We start from the raw sequence: 23,232 nt of genomic DNA, 5'->3' as shown, positions 1-23,232 counted from the left end.
TAGTGGACTACATCATGGGGTCCACAGAGACCACACAGGAAGTGACATCTTTCACCATCCCCCCGTCCTATTGGTGCGGATCACACGTACCTCTTACTGTCACTGGCGAGCTCCACACTAGCACCCACACAGCCCACACAGGCATCGCATACAACTTTCTACTTCACCCATGACTTGGAAGACATATATGAGCATCATGTATATGACGAGCTACTCCAGATGGATCCCCTGTCACCTCTAGACACTCACCACTCAGCTGTCATCTCTACTACATACGGCCGCCACCCACAGCTTCCTCCATCATACACATTGCACACACACATAGATTTGGGAGCATGCCCCAGAATCGGTGGTATGATGATGAGTGCATAGAGCTATATAGACACCTCCGTGTCCAGAGAGCGCTGGGGACCATTACACAAAGACAGTGGAGCAGATGAGGACCCTGACACGCCGTAAGAGGCATGCATATGAGGAGGCAGAGTACTGGGATATATACCACCTAATCATGAGCAGAGATGCAGTCACTGCATGGCGCAGGATGAGAGAGCCTGGCCCTCATACCCCGATTGAGGATCCACACACATGGCACACATATGCAGAGAGCCTTTACCATATCGCGCTCAACAGCCGCCCATACCACAGCCACAAGAGCACCACCCTACCACCTCTACTTTCTTTACCACCTCAATGGTAGAGAGAGCTATCCGCCGGTTATTACAGCATGGGAGATCGGCTGACCACACAGGTATACAGAGTGAGCATCTTATTTATGCAGCTGACACACTAGGACCCTTTGTTGCTCACCTCTTTAATAGGGCACTTGTGGAGGGCCTACCAGTTGAGTGGACTATGCACACCATCGTGCCTCTCCACAAAGCAGGAGACGTGCTAGACCCGAGCAGTTATAGGACTATCATGATTGGTCATACATTGGCCAAACTTTATGGCGCAATGCTCGAGGCAGAGTTGAGCTCATATGCAGAGAAGGAGGGACTGCGAGCACGAGGGCAGTCTGGATTCCTCGATGAGCTTTCTCCACTATTGAACCATATATTCACTCTGAGATATCTGATTGACCAGGCTAGGGCGCAGGAGAGGAGATTATACTACTACTTTGTGGATTTCCACAAAAAGCATTTGACACGGTGCCACGAGAGAGACTCTTCCAGTGTGTACAGTCATTAAGGATCCCATCAGAGATGGTTTGGGGCATTTATGCTTTATATGATCAGGTCCTCGTGCACATACGATGCTCCGGGGGGCTATTTGATGTTATTGCTAGCACCATAGGTGTGAAGCAAGGATGCCCACTCTCTCCTACACTATTTGGGCTATACCTCAATGAGGTGGCTGACTTCATTGGTCACGATGGTGGGGACGGGGTAAACATCTCAGGTACCACATACCACGTTATGCTATATGCAGATGATATTATTTTGGTCTCTGAGTCATGGATGGGACTACAGCACCATCTCTATGCACTCAACGACTTCTGCACACAGAGGAGGCTTACAATGAACCTTGGAAAAACCAAGGCCATGATTTTCCACACCTCAGGGCCGATTCGACGACAGGCCATCTTCACACTAGTAGCAGGAGGACAAGTACATGTGGTAGACTCGTATGTGTACCTGGGGATTACATTTGCGACTCCGCCATGAAGATTACTATGGCACAGGCAGCCAAGGATAGATTCACACGAGGGTATGCAGCTCTGGCCATGCTAGAGAGACAATGTCACTAGGCACACTTCTAGGAGTCCCGCACGAAGGGGTGGTTGTTTGACACACTAGTCACCCCTACTTTGATGTATGGTGCAGTAGCATTATGGGCACCCGGGCTTGCCACCTCCACATGGTCTCAGATAGAGAGGCCTCAGATTCTCATGCTCTCGCGGATGATCCGCAGCAAACCCTCCGTCCCACATGACATTGTCCGGACGGAGTTTACTGCACCTCCTATAATAGTAGAGGCCCTCTTTCAGACGATCTGCTTCATACAAAGGATCAGGGATATGCCATCAGATCAACTCTCACATAGAGCTTTTGAGGCATCCAAGCAGGTCGCAAAGAGTGGAGATAGGAGATCATGGTATTCACAGATGATACATTGGCTCACTCAGCATGGTCTCGACATAGATCACCTGCCACCTTTCCAGTATGATATACATGCACCACACATCCAGCTCTCACAGTGAGAGGAACAGAGTCCTTCAGCAAGATTGATGGCAGCGATACACTCAAGAGACTTGGATTACACCCAATCAACCTCTACCGCCGAAGATGCCATACTATAGAGATCAGTTTATGGGTATCTCAGCGGATGGATTCATACAGAGACCTGGATACATGGATGTGTACATGCCTCACAATGCCCAAGTGGCGATTGGCCAGCTCAGAGTGTCATCACACCAGCTTGAGATTGAGGCAGGGAGGGCAGCACAGATCCCTAGAGCCAAGAGGATATGCAGACTATGCCAGGAGGAGGTTGAGAGTAAGGAGCATTATGTATGCAAATGCAGAGCATATAGTGTCATTAAAGAGAGATACACCACCATGTTCAGTGGACATCCCTCACTCCGCCACATCATGGAGTCCGCAGACCAACACAGATTTGGCCATTTCTTGCTAGAGACATAGCGCCACAGAGACACTGCTATACGGACTCATACCACAGGGAGAGGTGGGCGGGCGACATCTCTAGCTCACTAATTTCTTCGAGAGATCTATCCAAGTGCCTACCCCGACATAGGAGGGGGTTACACTTCAGCACGCTGCGGACCTCTGAGCCAGACGGGGATTGAGAGCACCAGACTCCCAGACTACATCGGAGGGAGATCACAGAGATACGGGCTCGACATCAGCACCATATCCAGGAGCGGCTAGCTCACTTACACTCACACCCGGAGATCATGCTCTGAGGTATTTTTGCCTCGCCATCGCCTATGTATCACATATTACACTAGTTGGAGCTAGACAGATCTGCATTGCTTTCTTGTATACCCTACGCATATAGGTTGCATACTGAGCCTCTAGCAGTAGTGCTCCATCCATCACACCCCTCCAGTAGTACTTTCATAGTTTATGTCATGTTCATTTTGTCCTTTTTTTTTCTGGACATCCAGAGGACAATGACAATTGTACATTGATTTTTCTCATCGATCGAGTTCAGCCCCTAGTAGACGTTAATACAGCTCTCTCTCTCTCTCTCTCTCTCTCTCTCTCTCTCTCTCTCTCTCTCACGCACACAAATTAGGCTTCACATTTCACAAGAGAAAGTCAACTTTGATACCAAATCAAACACCCCAAAGTAAGAAATCCACTTGCCTAAGCACAAGCATATCCATGAAGCAATCCAAGTATTTGTGCCATGGTCACAAAAACATCAACAATACCATGAGAACGAACGTAGGTTTGGCTACCATTTACACATCCATAGGCTACAAACCAAGAGCCTCAACTACAGACCACTCCCAATCCACATCCCGGCATGCATGGTGCATACCAAGCACCCCCACTCACCTACATTGTAACTGATGTGATAAGCCCTTGTGGGCCAATAACTAGACCCTTGGGAAGCCCCTCACCCAAGGCCTAAGTCTCATGTAGTAACTCCCTCTAAATGAGCCAAAAACCAACTATATATAACCCAATAGTCCAATTCACTATAATGAACTGTCCTACCTCAATGCTAGAAAAATACCAAGGTACCTAGAAAGACATGCTTCATGCTTCATCATAACGCTATGATGTGAGATAGGGCTTTATGGGGAGCAGTAGTTGGAGGAGGTTGTACCATTTCTGGAATGTGCAACACCAAGGGAATTGAAGTAGACGTTTCCAATGTCCTGCCAAATGGATCCATCACCTCGAACTTCCCACCAACCCATCCCTCTCTCTCTCTTTCTCTCTCTCTCTCTCTCTCTCTCACTAATCAAGGAGAACAAGAAGACGTCTGATTCCAACCTCAATGAGGTGGAGAACAAACTACACCAGCACATCATGGCCCTCAAAGCACGGGTCACGGACCTTGAACGGTGAGTGCATTGAAAGTGGAACTAGTAGCTGTCAAGAACACCGAGAAGGAAGAAGGGGAGATCAATGACAACACTCTCACGGCCATCAAAAAAGAGATCTCCAAGGAGATCACAAAGGACATGGAGGGAAAACTCCAAGCCAAGCAGTCAGGATGGGTTAAGGTGCTGAAGAAGAACATCCGTAAAGAAGTGAGGGAGGAGACTCAAAGGGAAGAACACCAATTCATTCACACCACCATTGAGGAGGAGAAGACGAGGCATGCCCGCCGCCTCAACATTCGAGTCACAGGTATAGCCAAGACACCCGACTCCACTCCCAAGAAAGATAGACAGCATCTATGCATGAAGCTCGGCTATAGGGAAGAGGACCCTCTCCCCTTCACCAAAGCATGGAAAGCCGGGAAAGACACAACACGCAAGCGAGCCCTCATGCTACAGTTTGCAGGAGAGACGGAGAGGGTCACCTTCATGAGAAAGAGGGTGATTCTACGAAGATTACGGGGAGATCCCATCTATTTGGATGACGACCTTACAAGGATGCAGATACAACACAGGAAAACATGCATGCCGAGAGTCCTATAGGCCCGAAAAGAGGGCAAGAGAGCATTCTATCGCGATGGCCGTGTCATCATCGATGGCAAGTCCACCGATTAGCGCCAGGCGGCCTATGGGACATCGGCTATGGAGGATCCAGATTCACAAATACACATAGCAGTTTAGAACTGCAATGGAGCACTTTGGACACATCTTGGGAGTATGGAGGAGGTCATGGAGGGACAAGACATCATACTACTTACAGAGACGCACCAGAGCCCAGAGAGGGGGCTACCCAAAGTAGAGGGTTATCAGTGGGAGTTTACATACAGGGGGACCACACGACAGAGCACATCGAGAGGATCTGGAGGTATAGCAACACTCTTTAAGCGAGAGCTACACGAGTGCCTACAGGTGGTAGCACGTGACCAGGAGGCTAGATACATGTGGATTAGACTGGAGCTCTCAGCAGACAGGGTGTTATACATTGCTCTATGCTACTTCTCTCCTAGAGGATCGAGATATGCCATGACAGCAGAGGATGAGAGTAGAGGCGAGGACGAGGACACAGGGCCATTGGGAGAGTCACCATATGCAGCCCTTTCAGATGAGATCATACACTACTCCAACCTGGGGGAAGTCCTCCTTATGGGGGACTTCAATGCACGAACACGGAGCCGACAGTGTGACATTTATGATTTCGAGCACCTTGAGGTGATGCACACACTAGAGGTGGAGGACATGGGAGCCTGCAGGGTGTTAGAGGACATGGGGCCGGATAATAGAGATATGATCATCACTTACTTGAGCTGGGAGCGCGACACCATCTCATTATTTATAACCGGATCGTGGAAAGCACTGACATGCTTTCCACGATCAGGGGGTAGCACAGTGGACTACATCATGGGGTCCACGGAGACCACACAGGCAGTGACATCTTTCACCATCCCCCATGTCCTTTTGGTGCGGATCACACGTACCTCTTACTGTCACTGGAGAGCTCCACACCAGCACCCACACAGCCCACACAAGCATCACATACAACTTTCTACTTCACCCATGACTTGGAAGACATATATGAGCATCATGTATATGACAGGCTATTCCAAATGGACCCCGTGTCACCTCTAGACACACTCACCAGCTGTCATCTCTACTACATACGGCCCCCACCTGCCCGCAGCTTCCCCCATCATATACACATTGCACACACAGATAGATGTGGAAGCATGCCCTAGAATCAGTGGTATGATGATGAGTGCAGAGCTATATAGACACCTCCATGCCTAGAGAGCACTGGGGACCATTACACAGAGACAGGCGAGCCGACAGATGAGGATCCTCACACGCCGTAAGAGGCGTGCATGTGAGGAGGCACAATACTGGGACATATATACCACCTACTCATGAGCAGAGATGCAACCACTGCATGGCGCAGGATGAGAGAGCCTCGCCCTCGTACTCTGATTGAGGATCCACACACATGGCACACATATGCAAAGAGCCTCTACCATATCCCTCAACAACCGCCCATACCACAGCCACAGGAATCTCACCCTACCACCTCTCCTTTCTTTACCGCCTCGATGGTAGAGAGAGCTATCCACCGGTTACAGCATGGGAGATCAGCTGACCACACAAGTATACAGAGTGAGCATCTTATTTATGCAACTGACACATTGGGACCCTTTGTTGCTCACCTCTTTAATAGGGCTCTAGTGGAGGGCCTACCAGCTGAGTGGACTATGCACACCATCGTGCCTCTCCACAAAGCGGGAGACATGCTAGACCCCACCAACTACAGGACTATCATGATTGGTCATACATTGGCCAAACTTTATGGCGCAGTGCTCGAGGCACAGTTGAGCTCATATGCAGAGGAGGAGGGACTGCGAGCACCATGGCACGCTGGATTCCAACGAGCTTTCTCCACTATTGACCATATATTCACTTTCAGATGTCTGATTGACCAGGCTAGGGCGCGGGAGAAGAGATAATACTGCTGCTTTGTGGATTTCCGCAAAGCATTTGACACGGTGCCACGAGAGAGACTCTTCCAATGCCTACAGTCATTGGGGATCCCATCAGAGATGGTTTGGGGCATCTATGCTTTATATGAGCAAGTCTTCGGGCGCATACGATGCCCCAGGGGGCTATCTGAAGTTATTGCTAGCACCATAGGTGTGAAGCAAGAATGCCCACTCTCTCCTACACTATTTGGGCTATACATCGATGAGGTGGCTGACTTCATTGGTCATGGTGGTGGGGACGGGGTAAACATCTCAGGTACCACAGTCCACATTATGCTATATGCAGATGATATTATTTTGGTCTCTGAGTCACAAATGAGACTACAGTACCATCTCCATGCACTCGATGACTTCTGCACACAAAGGGGGCTTACGGGAAATCCAAGGCCATGATTTTCCACACCTCAGGGCTAGTTCGACGCGACAGGCCATCTTCACACTAGCAGGAGGACAGGTAGAGGTGGTAGACTCATATGTGTACCTGGGGATTACATTTACGACTCTGCTAGGAAGATTTACTATGCCACAAGCAGCCAGGGATAGACTCACACGAGGGTATGCAGCTCTGGCCATGCTAGAGAGGCAGTGTCACCAGGCACACTTCCAGGAACCCCGCACGAAGGGGTGGTTGTTTGACACACTAGTCACCCCTGCTTTGATGTATGCTACAGCGGCATGGGCACCTGGGCTCGCCACCTCCACATGGTCTCAGATAGAGAGACCTCAAATTCTCATGCTCTCACGGATGATCCGCAGCAAACCCTCTGTCCCATGTGACATTGTCCGGACGGAGTTTGCTGCACCTCCTATGCTAGTAGAGGCCCTCTTCCAGACGATCTGCTTCATACAGAGGATCAAAGATATGCCATCAGATCGACTCTCACATAGAGTTTTTGAGGCGTCCACGCAGCTCGCAGAGAGTGGAGATAGGAGATCATGGTGTTCACAGATGATACAATGGCTCGCTCAGCATGGTCTTGACATAGATCACCTGCCGCCTTTCCAGTATAATATACATGCACCACACATCCAGCTCTCTCACAATGAGAGGAACAGAGTCCTTCGGCAAGATTTATGGCAGCGATACACTCAACAGACTTGGATTACATCCAGTCAGCCTCTACCGCCGAAGATGCTATACTGCAAAGATCAATTTATGCATATCTCAGCGAATGGATTCATACAGAGACCTGGATACATGGATGTGTACATGCCTCAGAGAGCCCGAGTGGTGATTGGCCAGCTCAGAGTGTCATCACACCAGCTTGAGATTGAGGCAGGTAGGGCAGCACTGATCCTCAGAGCAGAGAGGATATGGAGACTATGCCAGGAGGAGGTTGAGAGAGAGGAACATTATGTATGCAGATGCAGAGCATATAGTGTCATTAGAGAGAGATACACCACCATCTTCAGTGGACATCCCTCACTCCGCCAGATCATGGAGTCCTCAGACCAGCGCAGATTTGGCCAGTTCTTGCTAGAGACACAGCGCCACAAAGAGACACTGCTACGGACTCATACCACAGGGAGAGGTGGGCAACAGCTCCACCTCACTGATTTCTTCCAAAGATCTATCCCAATGCCTATCCTGGCACAAGAGGGGGTTACACTTCAGCGCGTTGCGGACCTCCGAGCCATACGGAGACCGAGAGCCCCAGGCTACCAGACTCCCAGATTACATCAGAGGGAGATCACAGAGATACGGGCTCGACATCAACACCATATCCACAAGCGGCTAGCTCACTTACACTCACACCCGGAGATCATGCTCCGAGGTATTTTTGCCTCGCCATCACCTATGTATCACATATTACACTAGTTGGAGCTAGAGAGATCTGCATTGCATTCTTGTTTACCCTGCGCATATAGGTTGCATATTGAGCGTCTAGCAGTAGTGCTCCATCCATCACACCCCCCCACTAGCTCAGTACTTTCATAGTTTATTTCATGTTCATTTTGTCCTCTTTTTTTTCTAGACATCCAGAAGACATTGACAGTTGTACATTGATTTGTCTCAGAGGTCGAGTTCGGCCTCTAGTAGTCGTTAATACAGCTTTCTTTCTTTCTTTCTTTCTCACATGTACCATGATGAGATTACATGGACACTATTGTATCACTTTTGGTCCCATAGACCCATTGGGTCTTTTGAAGACGTTTAATAAAATTTTCTTTCTTTCTCTCTCTCTCTCGCAAGAATATGTTGATGCAATCAAGGCAAACCTTTACAGAATCCTTTCCTAGGAAAAAAAGGAATTAATGTAACAGTTTCTTCACTGTAATCTCATGTTGGGAAGAACTCCCTAAAAATTATTTGGGACCCAATTTCCCAACCATATCTTTGACTAGTGTAGGATTACTTACATCTCCAAACTGATAGGATTTCATAAGCATAGTTGCCACATTGACCCTACACCGGCCAAGGTGGCCAGAGAGGGATTCTGGCATGTCTAGAACTTTGGATGCTTCAATCATTAGAACAAAACCAAAATATACCTATTCTTAGCATGAACTTAATATCATGGGTGCTTCAACTCTTGAGAGATACCGGCATATCAAAGCATAAATGGTATGCCCAAAACAAAAGAATCTTTTTAGCATGACTGACACTTCATGCATGTGCCTGTCAAAGGTGGCATCATGCAACTCTCCCCATACTTCAGCTCCCATCAATATGCATCAATATGCTTGGAACCTATCCTGTCATTTGCAAGTCTTGGGCGGTTCTGCTATAGCTGTAGTAGCTCAAGTTCATTCCTCATTTGTTCTGGAAGAGGTATTGCAGTAGAGAAGCCACAACAGCCACACTGAGACTGTTGCCTAGCAACGCATACCTGCAGAGTCAACAGAGCAAGCTTCATGGTACTGAAATCAACTTTAGCAAAAGCTTTATTAGGTATGAGAAATGTGTGCCAAGCATGCATGTACATTGCTTTAAAGACGTCATCAATTAATCAGGTTTGAAGTAACCTCACACCTTTGCTTCAAGCTTACATGACCTGGAAAATTGAACTCTTTTGGAAAAGAATGCAGGTTTGCAATCTGTTATATACCATCAAAGGGCTCATCTTAAAACCACCAAATCAGCTTCTAAATAATCACTTGCAATTAAGCTCTTCATTGGTTCCATGCTTGACTAGCCATTACCTCACGTGGAGTGAAGTATCGCAGTCCCAACCGTTTCAAAAAAGGTTTGCTCTTTGTGATTGTGGAAGCATCCTCCTCATCCCTAGACTGTTTGTCAAAAGCTGCTGTAAGAATATATGACATGTAAAAGTAGTAAGCACTCTTTTACATGAACAAGAGCTGTGCTTCAATATGTATAGGCAGGGCAGGTGACATCTGAGAAAGTTGGTACAAGCCCACAAATGTAAAAAAAGAAAAGGAGGGGGGGGTTGTGGGGGGGGGAGGCGGGCGGGCACGGCTTGGTGTCTGTCACAGGCAAGGGAAAATCACACAAGAAATGGCTGTGTAAGGCAGCTTTTGCTGAGTTTGTCAGGCTTTTCTTGGTGAAGGTTGGCAGGTATCTCTCAATCACCCAATACGAGGTAAAGCTTGATGGAGCCAACCACGCCCTCTAAAAACTTGTGTTGATTCAAGAGAGCCAAGCTGGCCTCCTAAACCAAGAGACCATGGGCAGAACCCCCCAAAAGAACTTCAAAGGTAAGTCTTTCTGTAGCTTTCTCGCCAACCAGATGCACGCTAAAGCCTACAACTACCAACCTGCAAATCCCTGCCACCTCTACAGCCTGCGAACTCTCAGTCAGCAAGTGGATATTTTGGCACCTCAAGGTTCCAATAGGCAAAGCCCAAAACTGATCACCTTAGTTCCAAAGAATCAAGCGACCAAAAGAAGGCCCACTCCAAGAGCAGGACATCATCAAAGAAGAAGCCGCTCAAAACTGGTCATCGTTGCCCTTAAAGAAAGCACCCTCCAAGTGCAGGACAATAAAGAAGTTCAAGGAGAGGAGGACGAAGATGAGGACGATGAGAGGCTGCCACTCAAGCGAGGTGACAATGATAGCTCTTTCTGTACGGACATGTTCTTGCTCAGAGGCTATCATGATTCATATTCAGTCTCAAAAGATGATAATATAGAAAAATGATTGCAGCAGAATAAGGCATATGAAAGCTCACGCAAACACATACCTTAGTTGCTAAAAAGGAACCAGTGCCCTTGACAAAACGCCCATAACTTTTTGTAAAGCAGCAACACCTCTTTGAACTTGGTGTGACAACATCTGCAGCAAGAACACCAGATTATATTAAATTATTTCACAAAAGCAAGACTTCAAAGAATAGAAAATGTCTTTACAGCAAGCTTATCTCCATAACTGTCGTAACTTTTCCCCTAATGCATGTTTAAGCACAGAGATAATCACAAGATGTGTACCCAGCTTGACTGGCATGGAAAGTCTAGTTTGGTTGGCATAGAAAGTCCAGCTTGGCTCTGACACAAAAAGCCCAACTTGGTTGGCACGAAGTCCAACTTGGTTGGCATGAAGCCCTAGCTTGGTTAGGCACCAGATCACACTAGCTTGGCTTTGGGATCTCATCCCTAGGTCCATAGTCACAGGGGACGGCGGGGACGGAGCCTAGGAACGCTGGGACGCCGAAACGGGACGGCGCAGGGACGGACGGACGTCCCCTGACGGGCGTTTCAAACAGGGGACGGCGCAGGGGATGGCATAGGGACGGGGACGGCTGTCGGGGACGGCCTGTGCGGGGGACGGCAGAGAGCCGTTGTGCCTGCGCCTGCGCCCGTTTCTGGCCGTTGCGCCTGCCTGCCGCCTGCCTGCCTTCGTAGCCGTTTATGGCTGTTGGGCCTGGGCTCTTCTAGCCGTTTATGGCTGTTGGGCCTTGGCCCTCTCTCTCTCTCTTGCCCTTGAGGCTTTCCTCTCTCTCTTGCCTATCTATATAAGAGCCCACCTCTACAAGGCTACAAGCACACACAAGTTCATTGCTCATTGCTCGAGCTTTCAAGGCTCAAGCTCCTTGAATCTTCTCTCTTCCAACTTCCAAGCTTTCAAGGCTCAAGCTACACACAAGTTCATTGCTCATTGCTCAAGCTTCTCTCTACAAGGCTACAAGCACACACAAGTTCATTGCTCATTGCTCAAGCTTTCAAGGCTCAAGCTTTCAAGAGGAACCGACTGGGGGTAGAGCGTGCCAATGACCTTGTCTTCGTCAGCGCGAACTTGCGAATGCTTTGCAAGAGCGTGACCAAGAAGGAGATTCCTTCACCGAGTGGGAGATGAGTCAACAAGAAGAGCAACGGGAGGATGAGGTGCAGGAGCAGCATGCCAGTGAGGATGAGACTGAGGATGAGTTTGATGCTTCTTTGGCAGCCGCACAAGCTACCCATGACCATGAGGCGAGCACTTCACGTGGATGATCATTCATGGATCATGATTCATGGGCCTTACTACTTAGCTCTAGCCTCTAGCCTCTAGTCTTCAGCACTTTTTTGTCATTGACTCGTTTGAGTCCGTCCTTGTATTTTGCCTCCTTAAGGCTTAGTCCTGACTCCTGAGTCCTGACTCTTGAGTCATGACTCATTTTGTATCTACTTAATTATTAATATGACTCAAAATCTTACCATTTTAGTGTAAATTTGTGCTCATTTTGATGTACTTCCAAAGTAGAATAAGTGCAGAGTAGAAAAATTTAACAAAAAAGTATTTTTTGAGTGCCGTTTCCTCCCCCGTCCCCGTTCCCTACTTATGGCCGTCCCCCGTCCCGTCCCCGTCCCCCGTCCCCCGTCCCCCCGTCCCTTGTGACTATGCCTGGGTCTATTAGCTTGGCTTTTGGCCCACGATAGGTACAAGGATGGTGAACAGGGAAATTCCAAGTTTTCATATGCATATGCATCTCGTACCTGCTTGGCTAGTTAGATGAGTTGCTAGATGTGTGCCTTGTTTTCCTGTCTTGCATGAGATGTCGTGGGTCAGTCTCATGGAGCCGGGGACGCCCGGAACTACTGGCTTCGAGATCGTGCATGTGCCATATTCTGACAAGTTGTCATCGTTGCAAGACTCCGAAGTTGGGCCGAACTTCACTTTGGGGACTTAGAGAAATTTGTAAGCTTACGTGTTCACACCCAATTATTATGGGGTGTGAACACATAAACCGGGCACTGCGCATTTTCAAGGCATGTGGACTCCCAAACCTTTCTATTTTATAAGGATCCTTCTTTTGGACATTAGAGAGTGCCGAAGCCCATTTTGAAGTGTGTGTTAACACTTTAGACACTTGTCAAGCTATGCATGCATGTTTACACACAACAAGCAAAGTGTGCATGTTTTGACACATCTCCTTCTTCCACTCAAGCAAAAACCTCTCTCTCTCTCTCTCTCTCTCTCTCTCTCTCATGGGGTACGGTGTGCTATTGGTCAGATGCGCACATCCTCACACCAGCTAGAGATTGAGACTGGCAGATTCAGAGGAGTACCAGCTGAGGCCAGGATTTGTCAGCTGTGCCAGATGGAGCCAGAGACAGAGTTACATTACATATGTCACTGTCCAGTATATTATGAGATACGAGGCCGTTTTCACTGCCTGTTCAGAGAGGGCTTTGGACCACTCTCTAGAGTCACGAGATACCAGGATCAGAGATGCCTCGGATTGTACTTCCTGGAGCTGCGTAGACATAGAGAGGGTCTCCTGAGAGGGAGGGGATCAGAGAGGGAGAGACACCTACAGAGGCAGATTACAGACTTCTTTCAACCAGAGATTGAGCAGTCAGGTCAGCAGGCATTGCAGCTAGCCCCAGAGTACAACCGCACCAGAGGTACACTGATTGATCGGGCTATAGAGCTGGGGCGGTCCAGGCGCCCCAAGATGAGAGGCCCATCTCGACACCTGCGGAGACTACAACAGAGGATCAGGACCATACTAGCACGGCATGGGAGACGTCCAGTCAGAGTACTCACCATGGAGGACATTGAGGATATCCGCCATCGACCGATGAGCGACATCTTTGGATAGTGATGTGTATGATGCTTACCTTTGTTGCTGGAGTTTTCCTCCCAGATGTTATCCATTAGGAGCTCCTAGTACCGTACTTTTCCTCATAGTTGTTTCAGTTTCAGTTAGTTGTTTAGTTGTTTTTAGCTTTCCTTACACAGACATTGTATCAGATCCACCAATTGTTGTAACCTTTTTGGTCTCATAGGTCATTTTGGCCTTTTGAAGACGTTAATATATCATTTCATTTCTCTCTCTCTCTCTCTCTCTCACCCCTAACACATGCTCTATGTCACAAATTGGGGACCCGGAACAATAGTAGACCAACACTTCAAATACTAAACAGAGCATGAAGACACAGCGGAAGAACAATAAACAATATAATAACATTCAGAGAGAGAAGGTGTTATACGGACGGCAAACAGCCACCCATCACATGTATGGCCAACGAAAAGAAGAAGAGGAACTGCTGCCGGCGAGGGAAGAAGGGTGCTTGTTCTTGATGATGCCAAACAGGAGCCTCTTACAGCTTTTATAAAGTCGACCAGCCTATAATTGAAGTGTTTTTCCCCTTTTGGCCCAAAATAGCTTAACTTGCCCCAACATATCAACTTTATGCTTTTCTTGGCTTGTACTCCAAGTTTGAGCCCAAAATATCAACTTTATGCTTTTCATGGCTTGTTTTCGGCCCAAAATATCAACTTTTGTGCTTTTCCCAAGCTTGTTGCCCAAGTTTGCTCTAGGCGCCTCTTTCTGTCCACATATACATGCCCATAATAATAACATGTCCAGCCCTTCATTAATGATGTGTCTTATAAACATTATAAGTCACTTTAATGATAAAATCCCATGGTGCTCATGTTGCATAGCCATCTTTCGGACTAAGCTTTGCCAACTCTAGCTTTCTTCCGTGGAAAATCCCCATCCACACCCTGGTTCCGCCCAATGTGTGAAACACTGGTCAAGACTAGTGGAGGGACCAAATGGTGACATCCCCTCCATCTTATAAAGGAGTTGTCCGCAACTGTATAAACTTGATACCACTCAGATATCCTTCAAGTATAGCAAATGCACTGCCAATCCATGATATTTCATAATTCCGTCATTAAAGCCATAAATCCAAATCCACAATCTGACACTAGATACATGCACAAGAGCCAACCGTATCAAGAAAGAAACTTTATCCATATCTTGAGTCAACAACTCTGATAATAACTAGACACAGGCACAAGAGCCAACTGTGTCCCAAAAATCCATAATTCCATAAGCCGGATAATAACTAGACACAGGAACAAGAGCCAACTGTGTCCCGAACCAAATATCCATAAATCCATAAGCCAGATAATCAATAGACTCAGGCACAAGAGCCAATTGTGTCTCAAATATCCATGATTCCAGAAGTAGCTTTAAGTACCTCCAAAAATAAAGAAGCAGTATACATAGCCACAACCATCTTGCCATGCCATTGGACTACATAAGGGCATCACCCCTATGATCCATACTCATGCCCAAGCCTATGGTCTACCAGGGCAACAACCCTTCCATGAAACCATAGATGCTCGCCAGGGTTTCCCCTTCCACGAGGCTTCACTCACTAGGGCAACTACCCTTCCATGAGTTCATGCGACACTCACTAAGGTTTCAACCCTTCTATGAGTTCACAGAAAACATTCACTCACCAGGGTTACTACCCTTCCATGAATGAATGTGCTCACCAGGGTTTCCCCTTCCACGAGGCTTCACTCACCAGGGCAACTGTCCTTCCATGAGTTCATGTCATCACTCACCACGGCTACTACCCTTCCATGAGTGAATCTAAATCACATGACCCTTGGCGTAGACATAACTTCCCAGCCAACAAGGCATCATGTCCACTCTACCACGTGCACTCGATGCCGGTACCTAGAACATACACTTTGGAGGAGAGATGGACTCAAGTTCACTCTACCACATGCACTCCGTATCGGTACTCCAACCACCTAGGAGGAGAGCTGGGCTCAAGTGCATTCTACCACGTGCACTCCATGGTGGTATCTTGATCACAGACCTGTAAGGAGAGGTGGGCTCAAGTGTAGAAGATAAGATGAGAATAAGTCACAGGCATAAATATCCTGGTTTTCCATAAGCATGTCCACAACAGATAAGTTCACAGGCATAAATATCCTGGTTTTCCATAAGCATGTCCACAACAGATAGTTTTTACAAGCATTTCAGCCGCCAATAGTTTTACAGGCATCTCCGTCGATAAAAGAAATCCATAGATAAATCCTCGATCCATAAGATATCCATAAATTCCAAAGATCTACTGCATCCCCAATAAAGGGAGCCAAAAAATACTCCATCCGAGTATAAAGGAACCAAAAACTCAGTCCATAGTCCATGGTCATGTCCATATGAAAAACAATGTAAACCAGGCTTTTCAACCATAATGTTTATCTGAAACAATTCAAGGCAAACAAACAACACAATTCTCCTTGTACGGGCATACAAGGGTTAAGTGTCCAAAAACACTTGCAACAAATTTCAAAAATCGGTAACTTTGCAAAGCCCAAAGTATACTTTAGCTTTTCTCACTAGGTTCGTCATGAAGCCAAAGAAATGTCTCCTTAGCATACGCATAAGATATCTTGAGATATAGCTCCATATAGGTTGCTCATAAGCTTGATTTATAATTCACAATAATCAATATGGAAAAAGTGCTGAACACGGGCACATAAAACCAACTCCATATTCCGAGGATAAAATCCGTGAATCCATAAATCCTTAGACCAAGCTGTCTACTGCTCATGCTCTTAACTGCTTCCATAAGCTCAATAGCAAAACTGTTGATTAGTGTAGTCCCCACTTCTGATCTTTTCTCTTTCTCATTGTTGAAGGAAGTCTCTTGCTTCCGAGAAAGCCTATGCTCTCGATACCACTGTCACAAACTGGAACGATAGTATATCAACACTTCAAATACTAGACAGAGCATGAAGACAAAGTTGGAAGAACAATAAACGATATAATAACACCGCACTGACCGCCCAGTGTGTGAAACGCTAATCAAGACTCCTGAAGGGACCAAATGGTGACACTCTACCTTCTCTACATTCTGATTTTCGCCCCTCCACTCACCAAACTAGGGTTTTTGAACCTCCTCTTTGATAGAATGCACAACGGAAGAAGGGAAAGTGGAAACACAGGAGAGGGAGTGAGAGAGAGAGAGAGATGGAGAGGAAACACGGGTATGGACCTGCTCTCAATATCATCAACCAAGAATACATGTCCCGAGCAAGAGGGAGAAAGCCTCGTATGTGAGGGACTGCAACAAACGATTGCTAATCAATGAATAGGAGTGAGGTTATGCCCAGCTATATATATGCCTATGTAGAGGCAATCGACTAGCATCCCACGGCTAGGATAAAATGTCCATGACTCCATAAAATGAGGAAAATATGGGGAAAGGGGTGACCAGCCCCTCTAGCTAACATGGTCAGCCCTAAAGGCTAAAAAAGGACCCCACACAGGAAGCCAGCAGCAAGGGGATGATGTCTAACACCCCCTCTCAGCACCGGATGCTAAGTGAACTCCAAGAAGCCAAAGATGCCGCCCTCGATCATAGATGAAAGACTGCAGAAACAGGTACCAGGAAAGCTCCACAAGCAATCTCCTCAACAACTCAGTTACAAAAGCAACACAACAAGCTGCCAGGTACACCACTCTTTTGAAAGAAAACAACCATGAAGGCTGCGACGTGCTGCTCCAAATAATGCTGCCAAACCCCAAGTGTAAGAACACTCCCCGAAGTCATATGTCGTGTTTCCAATCTAGAGAAGGTATGAAAAAACTCAAAACCAACCAAGATCAGATAATCCATCCTGGGAGAAGCAAACCGCTCCTCACTCGAACCCTCAAAAGAAATAGAGTCAATCTGCACCAACTCTGTACCAAGAGTAGCCAAATGCTGTACAAAAGCATCCTCTGAAAAGGTCGGCATCGCAAGATGTAAAGACTCTATAGAAAAGATGGGGTTCATCTACTCAAACTCCATACCATGAGTTGCCCAATGTTGTACATAAGCACACTCCACTAAGGTGGGCATCGCTAGATGAAAGGACTCCACATCCCCTCTGAAAAATGATGTCGTCGAACTGATACAAGCCCAACCTGATTTTGATCCAAATCCAAAGAATTCTGGAAGTACCACTGTGCCCCAGGCACGATTAGCAACCACAGATCCAAAGCATACCACTAGGTCCAGAACAAACCTACACACCACAACAAATTGGCAGGCGGATGGGCATCCTCAGAAGCATCATAAAGAGAGGTAGAGGTAGACTCTTCACAATGAGGAAGGAAAGAAGGAATATAAACTGCAATGGTAACAAAGTCCTCAAAAGCATCACTGAGAGCAGAAGACTTTTCCATAAGTAGAATCAGATCCCAAAAATCAGCAACAAACAAGTGATCCATGTGAAAGGATCACACCTCACAGGCAAAACACCCTCCTTTCTCTGCAAACACTGCAAACAACACATGCTCGGAAAAAATAAACTCTGCTCAGGATCTCTGAAAAGATCACTACCCTCCTCCAAAATCTGTAAACTCCTGTTTACAGAAGAAATTCTCCACAGATACAAAACAGCTCCCGAAGCTGATCCTCAAGTGAAGTAGCTGGAGATGGGCCCCCTCTGAGTATAGAAAACTCCTTTGGGAAGCAAAATGCAGCCAAAACACTGCTGTCCCAACCAAAAAAAAAAACAGCACTCCACCGCCAACAGAAGACAAGGAACATGAAGAAACTGGGAAACCGTGTAGGCCAAGAACAAGACACAGGTATAGATGCTCCAAAATCAGTAAAACGCTGACTGAAATCAGAAATTCAATGTGCTCCTCAAGTACCAAACTACTTCCAAAGCCATAATCCACACAAAACTCCCTCTGCAAGTGATCTATGTCCACTGGAGGAGAAAACGCAGCCAAACAAGGGCTACAAACCTGAAAATTCAGGCCAACCAGTGTCCACACCTCCTATGAGGAAAAACGTTGAAGAGAAGGTACCTTCGGGTCCAACGGTGTCATGTACACAGTGTGTATCTACCGTGTGCTACACGCACACAAGACTAGCTTCGAGACTTGGGGAAGCTTGAAGCTAGGCAGGCTGATTGGCGAGCTAGGCTAGGGATAGACTAACGGGCGGGCACCTAAGTATGGACGGGCGGGCACCCAAGTGTGGATGCCCGATGACCGGCCAAGAGCTTATAAAAGAGTGGCCAAGGTTAGTCATTAGTTCACAGAGTCTCGCATGTCTTTCTGAGAGCTCTATGGTCAGGAGCCTGGATCTAGTGCAGACGTGCACCTGCTTTATGCAGCCGAGGCCGGCAGCAGTCTCGAGGCCCCCGAGGGTAGCTTCGTGGCAGTATGGGACATCACGAGGTAGAGATTGGTCGGTACGTCCATCTAGGTAGCTCAGCTCGTGGCTCCGTGGGGACAGCCAAGACTTGTCGGCTTGCCCACGGCTGTCATGGTTGGGAGGTGAGTCAGGCCTGCACCCCCTTCACGTTTGCTTGTTTGTTTGCAGGTTTCGAGTCTTGTACTACCAGGAGCGTTCTACGAGGTGATCCTATGGGGACTTGACAGTGGTATCAGAGCAAGCCTCGAGAACGAGCAAGTCGGTAGGTAGAGAAGATGAGGTCTAAGAAAAGGTACGAGTTCATGAAGATTGCTGTTTTTTTCTGTTTATACTGCTGTTTTTCAGCACGTTGCTTTTGCATCGTAGGAACCCGTGATGAAGATTGTGGTCTAGTATGGGTTGTTTGCTTTGCAAAGAAGAAGGGTTGGATGTGTTTGCAACTGTATGAACAGTTTGAGAGAGGAAAAAGAAAAGGCCTGTTGGCTGTTTTTTGTAAGAGAGAGAGATAGAGAGAGAAAGTCGCCGGCTGTAGCTGTGTAGCGTTTGTATGATTGATGTGCAGCCCACCTGAGCGAAGACACCTGTAAGCAGGCACGCTGGCTGGTACACATAGGTGGTACTCACACGCAAGCGGGTAGACGTGCGCATCTGGTACGCAGATGGAAGCAAGTCTTGCACGTAGGCTGGATGTACACGCAGGCAGCGCAAGTGCGCCGTGTATAAACAGGCACAGTCGGTCAGGTAGGCGCACGTCTGTGCACAGCCGATTCCAGGCGCACGTAAACAAGCGTACCTTTGGCAGAAAATCGGGCGCAGCAGAAAAGCGAAAAGCAAACGCGTGGCGTGGAGTTTTTAGTTTTTGTTTTATATATATATATATATATATAAAACCCACGATTGACGTTGCTTTCGTTTTTTTGCTAAACCTTAGAGAGGGTTTTTTTTTTTAAAACCACGTATTGCTTCTATTGCTTTGTAAAGTTTTTTTTTTTTAAGAAAAACAGAATATATATATATATATATATATATTCCAAAAAAAAAACAAAAAACAAAAAACAAAAAACAAAAAACGAAAAACAAAAGCCAAAAGCAAAAGCTAAGTTAGCTTTTGGGGAATCCTATATATTCCCCTTAAGTGGGCTTCTTGCCACACATCTCTCAAGCTCTCAAGCTCCCAAGCTCCCAAGCTCTCAAGCTCTCTAGCACTCTTATTTGTGCGAGATCAAACTTTTCTCTCATCTTGCCCTCTTCAAGATGTCGACCCAAGAATCCGAGTTGGAACCCATTCTCGAACGTGAAGACCTGCCGACTACGGAAGCCACCGATGGCGATCTTTTCGACAATTTTGTTTCAAAATCAGATTTCCAAGAGTTTAAAGTTGCTCTCGAAGCTTCTTCCTCGGAACGTCGAGCGCAAATCGCCGCGCAGATGCAGGCTTTGCAGAACTCCATCTCTTTGTTGACCACTACCCTATCTACTCTTTCGGGTATGGATACTTTGGCATTTGCTTTAGGCTCCAATATTACTCCGGAACAGTTTAGGGCCGAGCAAAAGCAACGTACCAAGGAGATAGTGGACACTTGGCTACATAAGTGGCAGGTCCATTTTCAGTTTCATCCATATGACGATGGCAAAAAGATCCAATTAGCAGTAGGCTTCCTCTCAGGCAAAGCTTTGCTTTGGTGAAAAGAACTCAACCCTAAACCAACGACTTGGGCACAATTCGAAGAAGTCAAGGAAGCACCTATCTTAGCATTACCCGATCCTAGTCAGGCACAATTCGAAGAAGTCAAGGAAGCACCTATCTTAGCATTATCCGATCCTAGTCGGCCTTATGTTCTTGAAACTGATGCAAGTGACTATGCAATCGAGGCTGCTCTATTTCAAGATGGTACACATGTTACTTTCGAGAGTAAAAAGCTAGATGACACTCAATTTCGTTGGCCAACCCTTGAGAAGGAGCTTTATGCTGTGATTCACGCTCTCAAGGTTTGGAGACATTATTTACATGGCTCCAAGTTTGTGGTATTGACTGATCATCAGTCAATCAAGTATGTGTGTGATGCCGATGATTTGAAAGGAAGGAAAGCTCAATGGGCTGAGTTAATGCAAGATTTTGATTTTGAGATTCATTATAGAAAAGGGTCCATGAATAGTGTCACAGATGCGCTTAGTCGAATTAGAGAGGTGAATACTTTGTCGTTCACCGAGATTTCTGCTGACTTATTTCAGTCATTGAGAGGGCTTTGTAGGACTGATAGTTATTTTGGTCCATTTTGACAGAAGATCCAAGACGGGAGCTCATTGATTGACCAAGACTCAATGACTGAGCAGCCTACCATTCAGGCTGCAGGAGGCCAGTGGATGATTAGAAATGGTTTACTATTCCGTAATGACAAAATTTATGTACCACATATCCCGGACATTAGGTCCAAGATTCTTAAGGAGTGTCACGACGCCCCTTCTACTGGACACCCTGGGATACACAAGACATTATCGTTAGTGAAACACACTTTTTATTGGCCAAGGATGAGAAGAGTATATAGAAGATTATGTTCTCAAGTGTCAAGTTTTAATTTCCACGTGAAGTCCCGTTCACGCGTGAAGAGTGTTCCACGACGTGAAACAAAAGTTCACGCGAACCAAAAAAAATCAAAATCAAAATTTAATTTCCACGTGAAGTACGGTTTCACGCACGAAGAGTTTTTCACGACGTGAATCAAAAGTTCACGCGTTTTTAAAAAAAACGAAATTTAATTTCCACGTGAAGTCCGGTTCACTTAAAGAGTTTTTCACGACGTGAAACATAAATTCACGCAGCCCAAAAAAAAAACGAAATTTAATTTCCACGTGAAGTCCAATTCACGCGTGAAGAGTTTTTCACAGCGTGAAACAAAAGTTCATGTGGCCCAAAAAAAACGAAATTTAATTTTCACGTGAAGTCCGGTTCACACGTGAAGAGTTTTTCACCGCGTAAAACATAAATTCACGCGGCAGCACCCAAAAAAAAAAAACGACTCTGGAAACCACCCTTGTTTGGAGGCTCGTATCTCCTAAACCGTATATCCGATGAAGGCGCTCTAGGGCACATCGAAAAGCTGACATTGAGCTCTTCGACTTTGGACTTCGTCGTCCGAAGTTAAAATCGATTATTTTGGCCTCCGACCAGCAGCCTCAAAATTCGACCCGAAACAAAAAACCACCCAAAAACCACAAAACATCACAAAAAATAGTGCGAAAACAATGACGAGCCATATTCGGGCTACTTTTTGAGAGTCTAAACAACAAAATCACAGATGAATCAGGGAAACAAAGTTGTGGTACTCCAAAAATACTACAACTCTCTCATATAGAGTTTTCCAAAATTCCTTTTGGAACACTCTCAAAAACGTGCTGCGAAACAGGAAAAAAATTCTCAGAAAAATTTTTCATCTTGAGACAGTGATGGAAAATAAGTTTTAGGACCTCCTCTTCCCTCTGGAAAGTTCCTAGCATACACTTTTTTCGGAAAAATATATTTAAGAACTCGTTCACGTGCGTATAGCACCTAAGCTAATTAGGACAAACGGACACCCGTTTGATCCAACGAAGAGTACGCCTAGCCTCTTGAGATTGTAACGGGCTGTGGAAAAGTAAAAAAAGCAAAACATAAAAATTTTAAAAAAAAAAGTGATTGCTTATTAAGGACCATTTAGGTACTCTGACATAACCACAATTGAGGAATTGCCTGCAATTACACAAGGACTGAACCCAATGGCTGACATCTTTGAGCCTTTGAGATCCATGCCGCCAATTCACCTCCCCATGCCATTGACCATGCCTATAACAAGCGTGTCATCGGGTTTTACACCCCCTGTCACTTCGATTCCACCAGGCTTTGGCCCCTTGCCTAACATTCCTACAAATTCTATAAGTACCAACCCTTTCCTGGATACCCACACCTTGGACATACTAACTAGTCTACGAAGGGGGGTGGCCCAAGGACTCCATGAGTCTCTTCCAACAAGAGCACTCACATACGGCCTCAATGACTCTTATAAAAATACGACCGTACAAATTTTTAAAATTATGGGCAAATATGACGGAACAACCGACCCAAGTCGGGCGGCGAAGCCAATGTTACACCAAATCGTTGTAGCGAAGACGGGATTATACCCAAGCCGAGTAGCGACCCTGTTCAATTCATTCAAAAGTTTGAACAAAGATGTGAAGCCTTTGGAAATCCCAACTGCCCCACTAAGGTACCTGCATTAAACTTATGCTTATAAGAAAAA

General features: G+C 46.4%; 1 protein-coding gene across 4 annotated transcripts in view; it reads right to left on the bottom strand.

Moving 5' to 3' along the window:
- Positions 1-8,790: 8,790 nt before the first annotated feature.
- Positions 8,791-23,232, bottom strand: part of DNMT2 (DNA methyltransferase-2) — a 58,409-nt gene continuing 43,967 nt past the window's right edge. For all 4 annotated transcript variants that reach the window (XM_086823162.1, XM_086823163.1, XM_086823164.1 and 1 more), the window contains 4 exons: positions 10,750-10,841; positions 9,748-9,834; positions 9,578-9,642; positions 8,791-9,434 (listed from right to left, as the gene is read on the bottom strand). In XM_086823162.1, coding sequence (XP_086679288.1) covers positions 9,359-9,434; positions 9,578-9,642; positions 9,748-9,834; positions 10,750-10,841 — 320 coding nt within the window. In that variant the 3' untranslated portion in view covers positions 8,791-9,358. The remainder of the gene's footprint in view (positions 9,435-9,577; positions 9,643-9,747; positions 9,835-10,749; positions 10,842-23,232) is intronic.

The sequence above is a fragment of the Cibotium barometz genome, chromosome 29 (genome assembly GCF_041138505.1).
Source record: "Cibotium barometz isolate CiBa-2024 chromosome 29, ASM4113850v1, whole genome shotgun sequence".
In the NCBI taxonomy this organism is placed as follows: domain Eukaryota; kingdom Viridiplantae; phylum Streptophyta; class Polypodiopsida; order Cyatheales; family Cibotiaceae; genus Cibotium; species Cibotium barometz.
Note: the sequence above shows the minus strand (reverse complement) of the source record. Positions and strands in the feature narration are given on the sequence as shown.